We start from the raw sequence: 20,021 nt of genomic DNA on the forward strand, positions 1-20,021 counted from the left end.
TTCATCCTCCAATCAGACTCATCAAGCCCCTGATGAGTCTGATTAGAGGACGAAATGCGTAGGGTGGAGCTTGGCACGTCACAGGTCACACGCTAGGAAGTACTGGATTTTTTTTTTTGGGGGGGGGGGGGGGGCGGCGGTGTGGAGGGGAAGAACTGGAGGAGCTCGTTACAGACGAGTGGTGAGAGCAATAGAGTGAACTTGAAGGAGCCCTCCACACATTTGAGAGATCTTTATTACTGCCGGACAGTGTTGCCAACTTAGCGACTTTGTCGCTATATTTAGCGACTTTTCAAATCCCTCTAGCGCCAATTTTTTAAAAAGCGACTAGTGACAAATCTGGCGTCTTTTTCTTGTGTTACTGGATGGAGACATGGCATAGCATTTGCATGTCTTTGCTCTTTTGTTGATTTTAATTCCTTTAAATGTCCTCATTTTATAAGTCCCTTTGGATAAAAACATCTGCTAAATATGATAAATATAGTAATATATATATTTATATATCTGTGTATAAAAACTACGACGATACGACAGAGCTTTAGTGCCACGTTAAAAATAAAAAAAATGTAAATCTACAAGAATAAACTCAATGTTCTGAGATAAAAGTCGAAATCTTACAAATGGGTTTGTCAGATACAAATACACATTCTTACCATATTTCAAGCTTCAAATAAGTGTCATGTAACTTTATGAAAGCCATATGACAGAATTGTCTCTTACTTTCATTTTCTGAATTTGCAAATAACTTGCATGTGCATTATGCAAATTACGTGATGACGTCATCTAGCAACTTCTACGACAGCCAATAGCTACTTTCCTTACTGATGAGTTGGCAACACTGCTGCTGGATGCTATGATACTGAACTGTGGTAGCACCGCTGGTCGTCTTGTGTTTGAGAGATTTTTTTCATTCATTTTTTTTATGCTGGATATATTTCTTATGCTGGATTGGTTTTATGCTGACATTTTACTTGGAAGAATAAAAACAAGTTATTTTGCTGAATACACTGGAGTGCTATTGGATACCATATATGAGCATGTGTAAATGAGCGCTATACCGCTGCCTATAAACCAGGTGTGGCAGTTTGCTTGGTAAGGTTTGAATTATTCCCCAAAAGTAACCTACCTGGTAAACCCTGAATAAACAGGACTATCTTAGAATGTGTGAGGACTGGGACCCACTGCAAAGCGCTATTGCAATCGCTAGCGATTTGGGGTAGTGCTTTGGGAGCAATATATCTGCTCCTATACAATACATTAGAATAGAAACGCTCCCAAAAATGATATATGTCGTGTGATTGCGATTTGCCTAATCGCAATCACTCTACTGGAATCTGTCCCATCCATTTACATTGGCAGAGTGTTTAAAGGGGTTCTTTCGCGAAAAAAGTAGGCAGTTAAAAAATGTGACAGATGACAGGTTTTGGGCCAGTCCATCTTTTTAAGGGGCATTCTCAGGGCTTTCTTTGTTTTCAACAGCATTTCCTGAACAACAGTTGCAAAATCTAACTGACATAATAGTGTGCAACTGATTAGGGAGGCTGGCTGGTATCTTGCTATTTTGGCAGTTAAACTGTTGTTCAGGAAATGCTGTTGAAAACAAAGAAAGCCCTGAGAATCCCCCTTAAAAAGATGGACTGGCCCAAAACCTGTCATCTGTCACATTTTTTAACTGCCTACTTTTTTCGCGAAAGAACCCCTTTAAGGAAAGCAATCACTAAGTGCTCAAAAACCACTCGAGTGGGCCCCGGCCCTCAAGGTTTTTTGTTGCACATTGACCACCAGAATTGACAACTATTGGAAGAGCCATGGTAGGCAAAGATCGCAAGAAAGTGTGAATACCACTACAGATTGATATTGGTTACTATCTAGTGAGCAGGTTTTTTTGTGGAGTGAGTCATGTTTGTGTGATCTAAAGCTGGGATTACACATTACGTTTTTTGCGAAGAATCGTTCCGATAGATGCCTTTGATAAAATTCCGACATGTTCGAGCAGAAAATCGAATGGCTAATAGATCGCGCGCAGAATTGAACGGAAAACACGTAATGTGTAATCCCAGCATAAGGTGGAGGCCTGTGTTGAATACTAGTGCATGCCCTCTCACCCCCCCCCCCCCCCCTGCTTCTCGGGTGGTTTGGTTATAATATCCAGACAATTGCTACGCTATTTTGAGCTTTCTTGATATAGGTACTTGTTCTGTTATTGAACGGAAAGGAAAACCGGATTGGGGAAGGAATTGTGACAAGGGGTTACATCAGGGGCGTAGCAATAGGGGGTGCAGAGGTAGCGACCGCATTGGGGCCCTTGGGCCAGAGGGGCCCCGAATGGCCCTCCCTCAACTTCAGTATTATCTCTCTAATGGTCCTGTGCTGATAACAATCACTTCTATAGATACTTTGAATAGTGGTAATCATTAACAAACTGTTCCCCATCCCCTTCTTGCACCTCTGACACTGTAGTTGCCATTGGCTGGTTTTGGTGTGCCGCATCAATAGTTATGTATAGAGTGCTTGGGGGCCCCATCGTAAAACTTGCATCAGGGCCCACAGCTCCTTAGCTACGCCACTGGGTTACATATAGGTATCAAAGACATTTTTTGGCCCATAAAACTGTGTTTTATGAATCAATCACAAGAAAAACTGGCCAATAGCATCCATGGAACACAACAGTAGGTCATGGCTTTAGTTAGAATAACTATCGGTAGTAATTGTAACTTGATAGTTAGTGGTAGTTAGGGTGACATCTATAGAAAATGCAGGGCTGCGGAGTCAGTGCAAAAATCATCCGACTTCTCAGTTTATGAAACCTCCGACTCCTGGTACCCAAAATTGCTCCGACTCATTGACTCAAATTCCTCTTCAAGCTGACTTTTATTTTACAAACAATGTATTAGATAAACTCTCATCTTGTTCTCTTTTGTTTTATTACTACAGCCAATGGCATTCCTGAATCTGCTGTGCTTTTCTTTGACATACATGTGATCGACTTCCAAAGATATAGATATTGAAGTGACCTACAAGCCAGAGATGTGCAATATTACTTCCCACAAAGGGAGACTTCATCAAGTATCACTATACAACTGCTTCCTGCTGGATGAAACCCTCATCTTCTCATCATGAGTTCTGCTCGGTGTGCCTCCACCTGTCTGTTACTGGCGTAGTTTAGTGATTTTTTTTTGGACAGAGTGGTGGTGAGTGACAACTGGAAATAGAAGACATAAAATATGTTCTCAGCAGTCTGGATTCACAGCTCTGTGGTCCTGTCTGTATGTAGTTTTATCCTTTTCCTATGTTTGCATAAGTATATGAATGGAAGGCCTTTGCAAATAAAAGCAATGGCCAAGTTCCCATCACAAAGGTGGTCCAAAGCAAAGGTACATTATAAGTGGCTTCCACCACAAATGAGTGTAGCAAGGAAACAACATTGTGAGTCGTTTTAAGCCCCGTTTTACATTTTTTCCCGGATCGGAACCGTAACGTATACTGTAGAAATGGAACTGATGTGAAAGGATCCAATGTTAACCGATGAAACCATTCACATGCTTCCGCTGGTACGGATACATTCCATACGTTCTTGTCCCCGGATCGAAAAATTGCTGCAGGCCCTAATGTTCCGGACCGTTCTGCCCAGCAGAACGGATCCAGACAAAAAATGCTGCAGCGTTGGGGCAATAGAAAACGGAACGTTTCTTCACACTAGTGAAAAAACTTACCGTTCCACGGGATGGAGGCATGGGCCGACGCGAACCTGAGCGACGGGAGGTTGATGGAGGGTGCAGCAGCCGGGCGGGTGGGTGAGGGAGGGTTTATACATACCTAATCTTCAGTAGCAGCCCTCGGTACAGGCTTCCGTCTTCTTCCACGTCATGTAACTACATGACACGTCATGTGACTAGTCACATGACGCGCTGTGTAGTCACAGCGGAAGAAGAGGAAGCCTCTCCCGCCGGCTGCTACTGAAGATTAGGTATGCATTTGCTGAGTGAAAATGGATCCGATCAATCATTGATCCGATCCGTTTTCACTATGTGAACCGGGCTGCGGACAGAGCAATCCAGATCCGGTGAAGCGGAGACCGGATACGCTCACTGGATCCTTTTGGCTCCAAACGCTATAAAAATGATGCATTTGTTAAAGAAATGTATAAGGAAACCTAAAAGCAAACAGAAACTGCACTCATAAAAAGCAACTCCATGAGGTGCTGGATCACATCCAGTAGTGTAGCAATAGGGGATGCAGAGGTTTGCAGTTGCATCAGGGACCCACAGTTGGCCCCCCTCCTGGAGACAGCCCCCGCACTTACCCCGGATTATTTCCAGCAGCCATAGCTTTTACCCTGCAGCGATCCCTGACCACCAGTGCAGCCTCATCAGCCAGGTCAGAACAGCAACCCTCTCCCACTCCTGCCCCCTAGCAGACGATCATCAAAGAAGCTGCCTGAACTGTTTATGTTCAGATGTTCTGCTCCGGAGTGCATTGGCATCAATGGGGTGAGGAGTTACTCCACCTATTGGCTGGCTTCTTTGCCTCTAATAGTTTACCGCATGGCTGAGATATAGGTACTGGCAGGTCAGAGCTGGTCTTACAAACCAACCATTTTTACTTGCCTTACCGAATGCTCTAATCTTTGAGAATTGACATTTACTGATATTTATGGAGGTACCTACCGAACAAGTCGGTAATTTTACTTTTCCATATGGTAATAGTCTTAGTAAATTAGATATTTAGTAAAATTGGCAAATTTTATTTTTTTTTAATCACCAAATCTGGTAATGCTCCAGTCTTGACTACTGCAATGCCCTTCTGTATGGTCTCCCTATGACCCAAATTGCCCCGCTACAGTCCGTCATGAATGGGGCAGCCAGAATTATCCACTGCTCCCATCACTCCACCACGGCGGCTCCCCTCCGTGAAACCCTCCAGAATTATCCACTCCTCCCATCGCTCTACACGGGCAGCTCCCCTCCGTGAATCCCTCCACTGGCTTCCTATCCAGTCCAGAATCAGATTCAAGATACTGTGTCTGGCCTACAAATCTGTCCACAAAACTTGCCCAACCTACATTTCCGATCTTACTCAGAGGTACACACCTAGCCGCTGACTCTGCTCCTCCAATGAACTTTGCCTGACAGCTCCCCGCATTACCCAGTCCCTGGCACGACTCCAGGACTTCTCAAGAGCTGCTCCAACACTATGAAACTTCCAACCTCCCCTCATTAGGACTGCGCCCTCCTTCAACATCTTCAGAACGGCCCTCAAAACGCACCTTTTCACTCTTGCCTACACACACACACCAGTGCTTTAAACCCACAGCCGAACTCTAGTCCCCTATCTTTCCTGTCCCTACCTCTCCCTCTAGGTTGTAAGCCTACCTGTGCATGCACCTCAATTACCGTACACCCATCCTATGGATCTGGGTGAACTCTTGAGTGAACTTCGACTGGCCTAATCTCCATGCTCCCATCCAGTGACTGACTAAGCATTACCTTGTACTCATACTGTGCTACATGATCTGGTTTGCATGTATTGCTGTATGCCACCCCTAAATAATGTCTGTAACCTTAACTAATGTCCAGCGCTGCGTAATATGTTGGCGCTTTATAAATACAATAAATAAATACGGTAATGCTTTTAGAATTGAGGCCAAATATAAACACCATCACTCACTTTCGTATACACTCTCCCTGCAACTGCCACACTACAAATAATGAGCACAGGGTGCGTGCAAATATTGCTCTCACTTGTATAAAAAAGCATTCTAAGGGAGAGACTATAAGGGGTCTTTGATTTGGAGAATGCTTTAATGGGGACAACTAAGGGGCAGATGTGTGTAATGGGGACATACAATAAAGGTACCATAACATTGGGGATGCAATAGAAAAATACACCCCTTCTATAATAAAATGGCCAATTAGACCCCTAGTAACCTTCCTAATTTTTACCATTTAAAATATTTTTTATTATATTTACAAATCAAGATTATTATCAAGCTTTATGGAGATGAAGATTTCATTTTTCAGCACGATCTGGCCCCTGCTCACAGTGCCAAAACCACTGGTAAATGCCTCCTCTGAAGCGGGTCGATCCCACGTGGTGCACTAAGGCTGTTCTTCGGGCGCTTCTCCCTCCTCCCCCCTGGCTACTGGACCACCCTTCAATTCTACCTCTTTGCGTAAGTCTCACTACCTTTATTCTTCTCTCTTGCACAGGTCACTTTACTATTCCCCTTGGGTAAACCTCATTACCCTCATTGATTGTTTTTTTAACGATTGTTTGTGCTGCACTTTTCATACAACTCAGGTTTTGTAGTTATCCTATTGGAAGATATTCTATATAAATATATCCTATATGTTCTGCGGCTGCAGACTCTCACATGTATATTCCTAATATTCTATTTACGCATATTTATTTATTGTACAGATGCCAGGTGTTATTGTACCTTTACATTAATAATTCTTTGGGACCGGGAGACCCCGCTGGTCACATGTCAGTGACCTTTTTAGATGTTTTTATTTATTTGTTGGCTTTTGGAAAATAATAAAGATTTACTATATTATAAAGAATATTATTAGTCTGGTGCTGTTTTGGGGATTCCCCTTTCCCTTCTTTAATTTATGTAGCAAAGTTTCTTTCCCCTAGCACATTCTAATTGCTATATTTTTCCTTAATTACAGATGAATGTTCTTGCATGGTGCTGGCCTCCATTTTTTCTGAGTAAATATTGAGTGCATAACTGAACATAAATATTTGAAGGTTGACTTTTTTTGTTTTAAAAACACTTTTTTCTTTTATTGGTCGGATGAAATATGCTAATTTTTTGAGATAGGAAATTTGCGTTTTCATGAGCTGTATGCCAAAATCATCAATAAGAAAAACAATAAAAGGCTTGAACTACTTCAGTTGTGTGTAATGAATCTAAAATATATGAAAGTCTAATGTTTATCAGTACATTACAGAAAATAATGAACTTTATCACAATATGCTAATTTTTTGAGAAGATCCTGTACATCTCCCGATATGCATGCAGGCAAGTGTGATGCTTGACCCATGCCAGGAATTGCAGGAAATCCTGGGGAAGCTGTGGTCAGAGAAGATGGAGAAGCCAGAGGCAAGAGGAGCAGCACTTCGTAGGTCAGTAATGGTGCTCCCCCAAGCCTCGCACCCCCAGCAGCACACACTATTCTGAGCCTCCCTTATGGGGAGCAGCAGTGCTCTCACAAGTAATCACCAGTGATTAGTCGTGATTCAAATTAGCTGTAATTGCTGCAGGTGTGCGGCTGGATGCGGCGGGGGTTAATTACCCAAAATACCGCTGACCGCCTTCCGTTCCAAAGAGCTTGCACGCGTCCTATTGGTTGCATGGAAGCCTTGCTATGGCGCACTTCCCCCTTCCGGCTTAAAGGAGGAAGTGTGCCATAGCACAATTTATTTTACAGTTTGCAGTCATTTAAAATTGCACAGAAATTGCTATGTGTAAGCGATTCATGTTCGACTACGCCAGCGTTTATATACTTTACACAGACGCCAACTCCACCAATGTGCTGCATGTCCTGCAATTGTGATTTTGCTAATCACAATTGCTCCAGTGGAATTTGGCCCATCCATTAACAGCTGGGCGTTTAGGGAAATCGCTAGCGTTTTGAATCACTCCCTAAACGCTCAAAAAATCGCTCTAGTGAGTTCCAGCCTCCAGACATCCCGATGTGCTTCCCACCTCATTCGGAAGCCTGATACCCCCAAGTATTAAGTAGCCAGAGGTGCCCCCCAGTATTACGTCCTACAGTTCGGTGAGCCCGCTATATATCGGGGACACAAATTTCGGCTCTGGCGCCCAAAGAGCACTATTGTATTGGCGCCTATGGCAGCGCCCATTTAGTCCACTTGCCACATGTGTCCTTTTTTTCTGCCCCGCCCTCTGGATCCTAATGAGGTTTCTCACAGCGTGCTGTGGGCCCCCAGTTGCAACTCGCGGACCCTCCAAAGATTACCAGCAAGGGTTTGTCAGTAATCTGATCGGGGCTGCGCTCCTCTTCAAATATGAGCGTGACCGTACTGCGGCAAAGCCTCCGTGCAACTGCGCAGGTACGGCCATGCTTGCTAAACTGCAGCAGGGCTAGGCTTGTGACTGAGGCTAGGTGCACACTTAGCAGAAATGCTAACGTTGGGGAAAATGCTGTATTTTTGCCGCTAATGGAAGTCTGTGGGCCGCAGGAAAAACACGTGTGTTTTCTATGCGTGCATTTTCAAAAACCCTGGTTTTGTTGCATAATATGCAAAAACGCATCAAAAACGCACATAATGATGGTATGCGTTTTTTATGCATTTTTCTATGCATTTTTGTAAAAGAAAATTGTTTTGTGATGTATTTCCGCTTCCTGTTGTCTTCCTATTAATCTGCATAAACCACAATTGTAAAACGCATGAAGAACGCATACAAAATGCATATGCGATCCCGCAAACGCATTAAAATGCATGCAAAATGCTTGAAAAATGCATCTGCAGTTAAAAAACGCTAATGTAAACGCACCAAAAGTGCAACAAAAGCGCACACAAAAAAAGGGACTTGACATAAAACACAGCCTTTTTATGTTATGTTATGTGTGCAGCTACCCTGAAGAGGAGTGCCGCCCCAATCAGCTGGAGGATCTGGCAGGGAAGCCTCATAAGATCCCGAGCTTCCCTCTCCTTAGGTGAGTATCTGTTTTTTATTTTTGCTTCAGACTCACTTTAAATACTTGAGGAACAGAGCTTTATACCCAGTGTTGTCAACTCGTCAGTAAGGAAAGTAGCTATTGGCTGACCTAGAAGTCGCTGGATGACGTCATCATGTTAATTGCATAACGGCTCCACCCCCAACCCCGCCTCCCACACATCATCCAGCGACCTGTCACCTGACGTCACCACCCCGCTCAACAGCAAGAGCGCCTGCGATGGAAGCAGGGAGGGGCTAGTGTGAATGACGTCCCCTGACTGGAAGTGTGGTGAGTGGTTGCCCCGTACTGGGCGGCTACCAGCGGCTTGATGGGGGGGGGGACTCCTGCGAGAGGACGGGCGGCAGGCCTAATATGTGAGTGCTTTGGGACGGGGGAGGGAAGTCGCCAGATTTGTCGCTAAGTCGCTTTTTAGAAAAACTGTCGCTAGAGGGACTTGAAAAGCTGCTACATATAAGTTGGCAACACTGTTTATACCCCCCTAGTGACCAGGCCAGTTTTTACAATTCGGCACTTCACAACTTTAAGGCCTAGTTCACATCTAAAATCGAAATCGCTGGCGCCATCGATTTTTTTTTTTTTTTTTTTTTGTAGGCGATTTTTTTTTCTCCTCCCAGCGCTTGGGTTGAAGATGCGGTTTTTTTAAAAACGCCTTTCAGAGCGATTGCGTTTTTTCACTCCCTGACGCAAGTTAGGAAGTGAACTCTTTGACCTGAAAAAGAATAAATACAATTTATTTATTCGTGTAAACGTGAACGCTATCGCTGCACAAAGTGATTTTGTGAGCGTTTTGCATTTTTCCTATACCTTTCATTGAGGCAAAATCACCTCAAAAATGGTCCGTGCACCGCTTTGCTGAGCGGATCCGAAACAAACCACTCAGATGTGAACTCTTTCATGGGGAATCATTGCACAAGCGTTTTGAGGGCGATTTTTGAAAATCGCCTTCGCTTGAAAAAAGGGCAAAAACGTCCTTAGTGTGAACAAGCCCTAACAGTTTACTGCTCATTCAAATTAATTTTCCCTCCTTTTCTTCTCACAAATAGAGCTTTCTTTTGGTGGTATTTGATTGCTGCTGCAATTTTTTTTTTATTATTATTAATAAAAATTACCTATATTTTGAAAAAAAAAAACTATTTTTTTTAATCTCCCCCACCACCAAAAAAATTGGCTCTAGACTAAGATACATACACTACACTAACATACATAGACATATGGCTATGGCAGGGATTAGATTGTGAGCCCCTCCGAGGGACAGTTAAGTGACAAGACAATATACTCTGTACAGCGCTGCGGAAGATGTCAGCGCTATATAAACACTTTTTTTGTTATTAATAAAAATGGCCTGCCAGCGCTGATCGCTGGCTGGCAGGCTGATCGCTGGGGCCCACTGTGTTTACTGACGGGAGCTCCCGTCAATTCTCACTCCTTGCAAGATGATACCATATGTCGGCGCTGAGGAACAGCAGAATCTCTCTGCCGCCACCAATGTGCGTTAGGCGGTTTGGAAAAGCGTTAAAGGAAATCTGTGACCAAAGCAACACAAGGATTTATACTTACCTGCAGCTTCCTCCTGTCCCCTGTAGTCTGTGAGCCCCCTCGTTGCCTGTCCACCAGGGCTGCTCTGTCCACCCACTGTCAGCCCCGGTGCCCGGGGACTACTGCGCATGCGCCCCCCTGGCTGCACACCTTGGTTTTGCTTTCGTAGTCGGAAGCTGTCTGTGCCTGTGCAGTTAGTTAAGGCTTGTAACTGCACAGGTGCAGAACGCTATATAATAACGCTCCTGGCTACGGGTGTGCTATTAATAAGGCACGCGGCCATGTCTGTGCATGTACATCAGTCGGGACTTTACCAGGGTGGGACAGCAGAGGGACAGACACAGATTGAAGTCCACAGGGGGCTGGAGGAAGCCCCAGGTAAATACTTAGGGCTCATTTCCACTATCGTGAATTCGCATGCGTTTTCCGCATGCAACATCGCATAGCAATACAAGTGAATGGGACTGTTTCCACTTGTCAGGATTCCTTTGCGTTTTTCTTTGCAGAAAAAATTCGCATACCGCATACCGCTATGCGAATCGCATACAATGTATTTAATAGGAAATTCGCATGAGGTTTGGGTATGCGAATTTTCATGTGAATTCGCATACAAACAATGGAAAAAAACACCAGCACTGCCATGGTTAAATTCGCATACATCGTCATCCATGCGAATTCGCACCGCACAAGTGGAAATGCAGCCTAAATCTTTTTACTTGATTCATGGCAGGCACACTTAAAAGAGGCTGTCCCTTCAAAACAGATACGGTTGTCAGCCAAGTCATTTTTTCTTTTATAAACTTATAATGCTGGGTGGAAGAAGTGGTGCAAAATGATACAATGCAGTGTACAATGCATGGATTGCACAACTGAACATCTCATGCTATGGAGTTCAGCTTTAAAAAGCAAAAAATATACATATAATTCAATTGAGAGACATTTTCAGCAATAACTGTTCCCAAGCATTGCAATCACATGTGAGCTACCGAGAGGCATCAGCTCTGTCTCTGCTGATGTTTGCTAATGGAAGCATTCAGCAGCACCTTACATGCAGTACCAGAGCCTCAGCCACACACAGCACTTAGCCCCGCCCCTCCTCACACTGACTGGCTCAGCCTCAGATCCATTCTCTCCTCTTATTGGGCAACTTACTTGTCGCTTCTCCATCCAGGAAGTGTATCTATGATTCAAACCCAAGAGGCATCTGGGAGAGGTAATTCTGTGCTGTGTGACACAAGCTGCTTCTATATACAGGCTGTTTATATGGGTGCTGTATCCTAGCAGCACTGGGGTGTGCTTAGCCAGGGTGTGTGGGCTGTAAATATTACTGCTTGCTGTATAGATACAAGAGTGTCCTGGTGTACAGGGGCAGCCCCAGGTCTGATCACATGTCCCTGGACTAGTGAGGAGTGACCTGTGTAATAATGACTGTTCCCACAGCTTCCCCTCACTCCTGATCTGTACAGGCAGTCAGTGACAGAGCAGTATTGTCACTACTGGATGGACATGTTACATGGGATCTGGCATGAGTTAGCAGAGTGTAAAGCAGATCTTTGCATGGTCAGTATATTATTAGCTTTTCAAACATGATTAGTCCTGTGCAGGATTAGTTCTAGATTAGTGCCCACTGAATCTTGTTACTGTAGAATGTGTGTAAAGTCACATTTTAGGTAACATGCCCAGTAGTGAGATGTCTATCCATCTAATATGGCTTATATTGTTGTTCATTTTAAAAGCGCTAACATATTCCGTGGCTTATACACACCATGCAATTTTCTTTGTCAGATTGACAGATCAATGATCATTTCCAACATGTCCAATCTATTTCCGATTGAGAAAGGGATCGATTTTGAGATCAGCACAAAATTAATCTGTTTCTCAATCCGAGGCATATCTGATATGGTGGAAATTATCAATCAATCTGTTGATATGATGGGAAAATTGCATGGTGTGTATATGCCATGTGCAATATTTCTATGCCACAGAATGCCTAGACAGGGCTTATTTCCATGCACATGACCCTGTTGGCACACACTGCTGCTGGGTCATGTGCAGGGCTGAGTCAGAGGTGAGAGAGGCTCCAGCCTTGGCATAGTGTAGGAGGGGGCACACAACTCACTCAGCTATCATCCCCCTAGAGTTTAAGCTGTTGGGGGCCCTGGGGCACCTCTTACTCTAATAGCGATCAGCGTGCGACAGCTGGGGTGGGAGGGATGGAGGGGCGCACTTTGGTATCTCAGCCTTGTGTAATGGAGGACCTTGTTCCGGCTCTGGTCATATATTAGGCATTTTGTGCATTGCAGCGTGATGCAACAGAGGTGGGGCATTACACCGCAAACACACAGGCAGGGTGTAAAACAAACCTCAGTGTACAGCAATATATAGCTATAGGAAGTGTTCAGGATGCTAAAAACAGGAATATTATAACATTTTCTACAAACTTAGGGCTTCCTCCAGCCCCCTTCAGGCTGATCGGTCCCTCATAGTCCTCCGCCACCTGGATCCTCCACTAGGCGGCCTGGTAACTTTGCAAGTCAGGGTGTACTGCACGCTGAGCGCTCCAAAGTGACTTGCGAAGTTACCGGGCTGCCTAGCGGAGGATCCAGGCAGCGAAGGAGGATGGCGAGAGGCCAATCAGCCTGAAGAGGGCTGGAGGAAACCCCAGCTATGTAGAAGTAGTTGTCAATGCAAGCCCCCGCCGCACATGCTACACGTCATCATGCCGGCCAGCATGAGAGTCCTGCACATGCACGGGTCAGTCTTAGAGAACCGCGCATGTGCAGGACTCTCATGCCGGCTAGCATGATGACGCGTAAGGTGGTATGGGTGCGCATTGGTGACTTTGGCCTGAAGTCACAGATTAACAGAGCTGCCAGCAGGACCAGGACCTCTCCTGGTCCTGCTGGCGGCTCTGTTAATAAAATAGCCAAGAGGATGCTGGGGGACCTAGCGGGCTACGGTGGGCTGGAGGAAGCCCCAGGTAAGTCCAAATATCAATTTTTAACCTCCTTAGCGGTATCGACCAGCTCAGCTCGTCCATTACCGCCGGAGGGTGCCGCTCAGGCCCTGCTGGGCCGATTTTAATGAAATAAAAAGCAGCACACGCAGCCGGCACTTTGCCAGCCGCGTGTGCTACCTGATCGCCGCCGCAGCGCGGCGATCCGCCACGTGCAGCGGCGAAAGAGGGTCACCCAGCCGCCCGAGCCCAGCGTAGCCGGAACAAATAGTTCCGGCCAGCGCTAAGGGCTGGATCGGAGGCGGCTGACGTCCATGACGTCACTCCGCTCGTCGCTATGGCGACGAGGTAAGTGAAATTGCGGTCTTCCTTGTTAAGAGTTACGCTTTCGGAGCGCCCTCTAGTGGGCTTTCATGCAGCCAACTTTCAGTTGGCTGCATGGAATAGTTTTTTTTTATTTAAAAAGAACCCTCCCGCAGCTGCCCTGGCGATCTTAATAGAACGCCAGGGTGGTTTTAAAGGAGCTCAGGGTCCCGGTATCACCTGCTGTACTTTGTGCCACACTTGGCTGTGGTTAAGTGAAACACTGACTGCAGATTCTGGTCATTTAGACACTGAAACACTTGTTCCCTTCAGTCGCTGTCCTAAATGAAATGCGATTCATTCAGGATGTTTAGTTCTGATATCTCTTGTCTGATCTCTTTCTTTTTTGTCTCTATAGAAACTGGAGATGCAGGGAACTCTCTCTGCAGCGGATCTGGAGTCCTATATGATAAACAAGGTACAATTACAATTGGAGAATATGTAAAAGCATATATCCTAACCTGCTACCCCTCATCCCCACCTCCCCACACCCATGTCATCCTGCAATCCATCCAGTATATGATAGCAAGACTTGTTCCGGTCCAGGACTGGAAACCTAGTAGCTCATATTAATGATCTTTGTTTTCGCGGTTCAGAGTTAGAAAACCACGCATGCGCAGGACTGTCACGCCTGCTGTCGTGATGACACGGAGCGTGGACTTCCAGGAAGTATACGGATGACTTTCAGCCCGAAAGTCGCTGTTAATGTAGCCACCAGGAGGACGCTGGAGGAACTCGCGGCCTACGGTGGGCTGGAGGAAGCCCCAGTTAAAGGGACTCCGAGCTCAAAATAAAAATGAAATCGGTACTCACCTGGGGCTTTCTGCAGCCCAGTGTAGGTCGGGAGGTCCCAGAGCGTCCATCTGGCTCTTCACCCAGGGCATGGCCAGAAATGTCTCCTCCCGGCGACACTGGGCCCGAGTGTCGGGCTCCTTCTTCCTGGGGCAGGTCTGTCGTCACTACACCGGCCGCCTCGCGTCATCACGGCGGCCAGCTTGACAGTACAGTGCATGCGTGATTTAATCGCGCATGTGCCGTACTGTCACGCCGGCCACCGTGATGATGCAAGGCAGCCGGCGTGGTGACAACAGACCCCGCCCCAGGTGAGCACCGATTTCGTACTGTCGACAGCACCAGGTGAGCATGACAGCCCCAGGTGAGTACCGATTTCGTACTGTCACGCCGGCTGGCATGTTAATGGAGCCGCCAGCGGGACTGGGAGAGGAGCCAGGAGGATGCCGGTGGGCTGGAGGAAGCCCAAGGTAAGTACTAATTTGATTTTTTTAATGACTTCTCAGGGTCCCTTTAAAGCTCTGCGGAATTTATCAGGGATAAATATGCAACAATAATCATTGGACTGCTGTAAGAGAAGCACTGAGAACCCAGATGAAAGTACAGTTGGTAAGCCGATAATATCGGAGCCCACACCTTACTGATATTGTAGCGGTTGCACTTGTCTGGCATCCAGATTGTCAGGTGCTCATGTAGAAACATATGCCAGCGCTGACTCCTCTGTGGGAGTGCAGCAGGTGACTCTCTCCATAATTCCCCTCACAGTGACTTCTGAGAATAGATAGGAAGAGAAGATTTGCCAGTGACTGAACCAACACGAGCAGCAGAAGGTCGGGCTACACAATCCTGTTTTGTAAAATTCTTTGCGCATGGATGCCACACACTGCAGAATTATGTAAACATTGATGATTTTATGACAGAAATGCTGATTTGTTGAATTGTTCTTGCTGGAGCTGCTCTTTACATGAGGCAAATAAAATAATAGCAGATTTAGTTACCTGGGACTTCCTCCGGCCCTTAGGAGCCTCTGTGCCCCGCACCGCAGTTCCGCCTTCAACCTCTCTTTTGGGGTCCTCTTCGTAGGCTTCTGCGCATGCGTGAGCGCGCAGGGGTGCAGATTGCAATAGCGCTGCGCCTGTGCAGACCACTCCCAGCCACAGGAGTACAAGCAGCGTGTGCAGAAGCTGCTGGCCTGCTACAGGGGGGACCCCAGAAGAGTGGGTGAAGGTAGAAGTGCAGTGAATAACACAGCGGCTTCTAAGGGCTGGAGGAAGCCCCAGGAAGGAAAATCTGTCAATCACTTCATGTATCCTTTTAAACTTTGGTATTGGCTTCTGGTTACCAACCCTTTCCTCTTGTCTTTCCCCAGGCTCCCCGTGCCGCTTATTATATTCCCAATTACATATCAGAGGCTGAAGAGGAGTACTTACTGCGGCAGGTAAGTTGTCTGCCAGCCGAGTAAAAAAGTTGTCTTTAGAGTAAAGCACATCCAGGGCAGCTTATTGGCCAGCAGCTGGAAGCTACAAACATGTTACCAGCGCTGCACAAACCAGTTTGTAGATCAGTGTTATTTAAAAATCACATTTCAATAACAATTTGCAGCCTGCTGGGGCATTGGGCATTGGTCAGGTGATAAATATGCAAGTCTCTGATTTGCTGGTCATGATCATGTGCTAAAGCAAGGATATTACAGAGGCGCCCAAAGAATAAAAACACCATAAATTAAAATCATAAAATGGGGGATACTGGATAACTTACCTCCCCAATGAGGACAAATTGCAATTGTTCAATAAAAGAAACAATTTATACATACTCCACAATACACTTTGCAACGCGTTTCACGGCTCTAGCGCCCGCTTCCTCAGGCAACATAAAAATAGGAGTACAGCAACTGAAATACAAACAAATATACACCAATCTATAAAAACACTCCATAACATCAAAAAAATCAACAATAAAATAAAATGTGCATGAGTCCAATCCTGACAGTGGTGATTCTAGATCAGGCATGGGCAAACTCGGCCCTCCAGCTGTTATGCTGGATCCACGTGGTGCGTTCGCGCACTCGATTTCCCGCTCGATTCCCGTCGATTCGTTTATTTCCAACATGTCCGATTTGGATTTCGATGGATCGTTAGGTCGATACGGCATACTTTGCATGCGAATCGACTTAACGATCCATCGAAATCCAAATCGGACATGTTGGAAATAAACAAATCGACGGGAATCGAGCAGGAAATCGAGTGCGCGAATGCACCGTGTGGATCCAGCATTACGGAACTACAAGTCCCACAATGCATTTCCCTTGTCATGACTGTGGCTGTCAGACTCCTGCAATGCATTTTGGGACTTGTAGTTCCTTAACAGCTGGAGGGCCAAGTTTGCCCATGCCTGCTCTAGATGGTACCTTCCCCCACCTAGCTGTTTTGTCTATGAGCCTTTTGGGCTATAATTGCTTTCTAGCAATGTAATATAATTTTATTTAACCTCACTTCTTATGTATACACCATTTATCAAAGCCCATCATTCGCGTCTGTGTCTTTTATCAACACTGCTGTTAACACTTCGTTCAGGTGCCTACAATCTGTACCTTTTTAATATCTATAACCACAATAAATACAATAAAGCTCCTAATCAATATCTCTATTTTTATCTTTAGCCATTTGATCTGTGTATCAAATTACGTAAATTACAAGCACTGCTAGCATCCAGCATTCACAACCAGTGTGCTATGCAAAAAGGAACAAAAAAACAAGTGCCATGCTGATCGATAGTAGGTGGCATAAAATGATATAGTGGAGACTTACCCAAAATGTCAAAGAGCGGGTTTAGCGCCTCTGTGTCATGCTGGCGCTCACCTCGCTCCTATATAGTCAAATAGGGACTGCGGAAGGTGATTGCGATGGGCACAAGTGTGTTCCACGCCGGGAGGTCGCGCACTTCCGGCGGAAGTGACGTCTCCGCCTTAGTCATTGGTTGGTTGTGTCGGAGGATGCCGCTTGCGTTCCAATAGCCGCCTGCGCTCCAGATATCCGGAAGCGCAGGGTGGAATGCAGGGAGACGATGGCCCAATGTCACAAAGGACGGTGGCTCAGCGACAGAACGTCGATTTCGCCGCTCCCACCTATTCAATACAAATTGTGAAAGCATAATTCTGTTTGTAGTAATCCATCTCTTTACCAGTGTTCCTTATTTTTTCATGAGGAGTCTTTCACCCCTTTAGCAGCTATTTGCCTCAATCTGGTATATACAAATAAATGAATAGATATCTCATCATTAAAAAAAATAGAAATCACATCATTAAAAAACCTTTCTCTCATCATACTCCAGGACAGCTCACCTGAGATTACCATTGAGTCCCTCCCCTATGGAAACAAATGCAAATTAATTCAATTAATCGATCCGCCCTTGGTCTCGCCCTATATAGCCAGTCCCCTCCTTCCCATCATCAGTTCTTCATTTGTTTCCACTCACCCATGGACTAGTGCAGTAGTTTATTGTTTTATACACCATAGGGGAGCGTGCTATAGCACCTATGGTGGAGATAGGGCTTTTTTTCCCCATGAGAGAGCAGTCTATGCTTGTGTGGGCAGGACGGATGGAGGTGTTGGAACGCCTGGGGAGGCAGAAAAACACTACCTGTCGGCGCTGAAAGCTCTGGAGGAGAGCCGGAGGTGTCCTCTCTCATGGCCGCCTGTTCAAAAGTCTAGGTGCGGCGTCTTCCTGGCCGAGGCTGGAGGTCACGTGGGCGCGTTCCGGAATCCGGAAGGGAAAGCGGAATGACATGCGCGGAAGCTCCGCCCACCGCAGTACGAGTGGTGGTTCAGCCGGAAGGGTTTCTTTGACCTCGGGAGGCGGGGCTGAGAGCGGAGATCAGCTTTTAAGCTGCGGGGTACACGTGGACGCTGACACGCTGTCTGTGCGGACATGGAACAAGCGGAGGCCACCGCAGACAGCAGAGTACCAGCTGCGGATGAGACAACTCAGCAGACTCAGGTACAAGACAGCTCTGATCCCTGCACAGGTTACAAGGAATGGTTTGGCAGGGTGGAACTGACAGAGATTGTTTGTGTTTTTTCTCTTACAGAAGCATGCAAAGTCAGCTCAGAAAACAAACAAGTGCTCTAAATGTGGAGATGTTTTACCACCTACTTGTTCTAGATCCTCATGTGACAAGTGTAGGCATAAGGGGGATTCTAGCACAGATACTAATGTGGTAATGATAGATTTAATGAGGTCAATGAAGAGAGAATTGACAACCACATTTGCAGCCTTCAGAGCTGCTTTCCCCACGCAGCCACAGCCCCAGCCTCAGGTGCAGGTACAGCCCCAGGCCCTCCCCCCACCCCAGGCAGTAGTGGTCAGCACTGATTCAGTACCAATACAGGGTCGGACACAGGCTGAGGAGCAACCACTGGTACACGGTCCGCAGCAGCCGTCACAGGTGTTGCCTACGGTTTTTGGGCTAGTTGAGCCTGACTCTCCCAATGAATCTTTGAAGGAAGGTTCGGGGGAATCGTTTGAGGATGGGGAGGCTAGAGATTCAGAGGGCCAGACAGCCTCCACATCTAAAATGGCCAGGTATCTGTTTAGTGTGGAGGATACAGCAGAGCTTTTAAAGGCTGTATACGAGTCCGAGAATATCCAGGACTCTACTCCAGCCACATCGGTTCAGGATGATATTTACAGGGGACTGGAGGAGACTGGTACCAGAACGTTTCCGGTGCACAAATCTATTAAAAGTGTGATATCAGCTCAGTGGAAGCAGCCTGAAAAAAGATTATTCATACCAAAGTCGTTTAAGAGAAGGTTTCCCTTTAAGCAGGAGGATCAGGATGTATGGGGAAAGTGCCCTAAATTAGATGCACCATTAGCCCAGTACTCTAAATCAGCAGACTTATCCATTGAGGACGCGGGCAGTTTAAAGGATCCAATGGATTGTAAAGCAGAAATTCTTCTGAAAAGGGCATAAGGGCATGGCAGGCAGCGGCCTTTGGGTTTAAACCCGCCATTGCAGCCATCTGCCTGACGCGCAATTTGGAAAAGTGGATGCGGGGGTTAAAGGCACACTTAGTGGCAGGTACCCCACATGAAAAGATCTTGGAATCCCTACCAGTCATGTCCAGGACAGTAGCTTTTTTGGCCGACGGGGCCACTGAATCTTTAAGGTCCACAGCCAAATCAACTGCTCTCATAAACTCCGCTAGGCGCGCAGTGTGGTTGAAGACGTGGGAGGGCGATGTATCCTCCAAACATCGGTTATGCGCTATGGAGTTTGAGGGGCAGTTATTGTTTGGCAAGGACTTAACTGACATACTTGAGAGGTCCTCAGATAAAGCCAAAAAGTTCCCAGACAAAAGGAAAAGGGGTACAAATAGGTCCTTTCAGGGGAAACGTTATTTTCCCAGACGAGATGGAGGCAGACAGAGCTCGCAGCAACCACAGCACCAAAGAACAAGGAGATGGACTTATAATGCAGGCAGGGGAAAGTCTACCTTCCTGTTCAATAAGCCACAGCCAGCCTCTGCAAAGCCTGACAAATGACGGAGACTTACAGGTGGGGGGAAGGCTTCTTTATTTTTTTCAAGCCTGGCAGAAGATAACAGGGAACAGTTTTATTTTAGAGTTAATAAGGAATGGATACAAAATAGAATTCCGGG

General features: G+C 46.1%; 1 protein-coding gene and 1 long non-coding RNA gene across 6 annotated transcripts in view; both read left to right on the plus strand.

Annotated features, from left to right (window-relative positions):
• The window catches only part of LOC137528848 (uncharacterized), a 10,055-nt gene extending 3,397 nt beyond the window's left edge, over positions 1 to 6,658 (plus strand). For both annotated transcript variants that reach the window (XR_011023483.1, XR_011023484.1), the window contains exons 2-3: positions 2,935 to 3,191; positions 6,021 to 6,658. This is a non-coding gene — a long non-coding RNA (uncharacterized lncRNA). The remainder of the gene's footprint in view (positions 1 to 2,934; positions 3,192 to 6,020) is intronic.
• A 4,734-nt stretch (positions 6,659 to 11,392) lies between these two features.
• Positions 11,393 to 20,021, plus strand: part of ALKBH6 (alkB homolog 6) — a 29,113-nt gene continuing 20,484 nt past the window's right edge. The window contains exons 1-3 of one of the 4 annotated variants that reach the window (XM_068250522.1): positions 11,393 to 11,463; positions 13,928 to 13,987; positions 15,731 to 15,799. In XM_068250522.1, coding sequence (XP_068106623.1) covers positions 13,937 to 13,987; positions 15,731 to 15,799 — 120 coding nt within the window. In that variant the 5' untranslated portion in view covers positions 11,393 to 11,463; positions 13,928 to 13,936. Of the gene's footprint in view, positions 11,464 to 11,493; positions 11,557 to 11,581; positions 11,811 to 13,927; positions 13,988 to 15,730; positions 15,800 to 20,021 lie in introns of those variants that run through there. The other 3 variants (XM_068250524.1, XM_068250523.1, XM_068250521.1) reach the window with 3 other exon arrangements.

The sequence above is a fragment of the Hyperolius riggenbachi genome, chromosome 8 (assembly GCF_040937935.1).
Source record: "Hyperolius riggenbachi isolate aHypRig1 chromosome 8, aHypRig1.pri, whole genome shotgun sequence".
In the NCBI taxonomy this organism is placed as follows: domain Eukaryota; kingdom Metazoa; phylum Chordata; class Amphibia; order Anura; family Hyperoliidae; genus Hyperolius; species Hyperolius riggenbachi.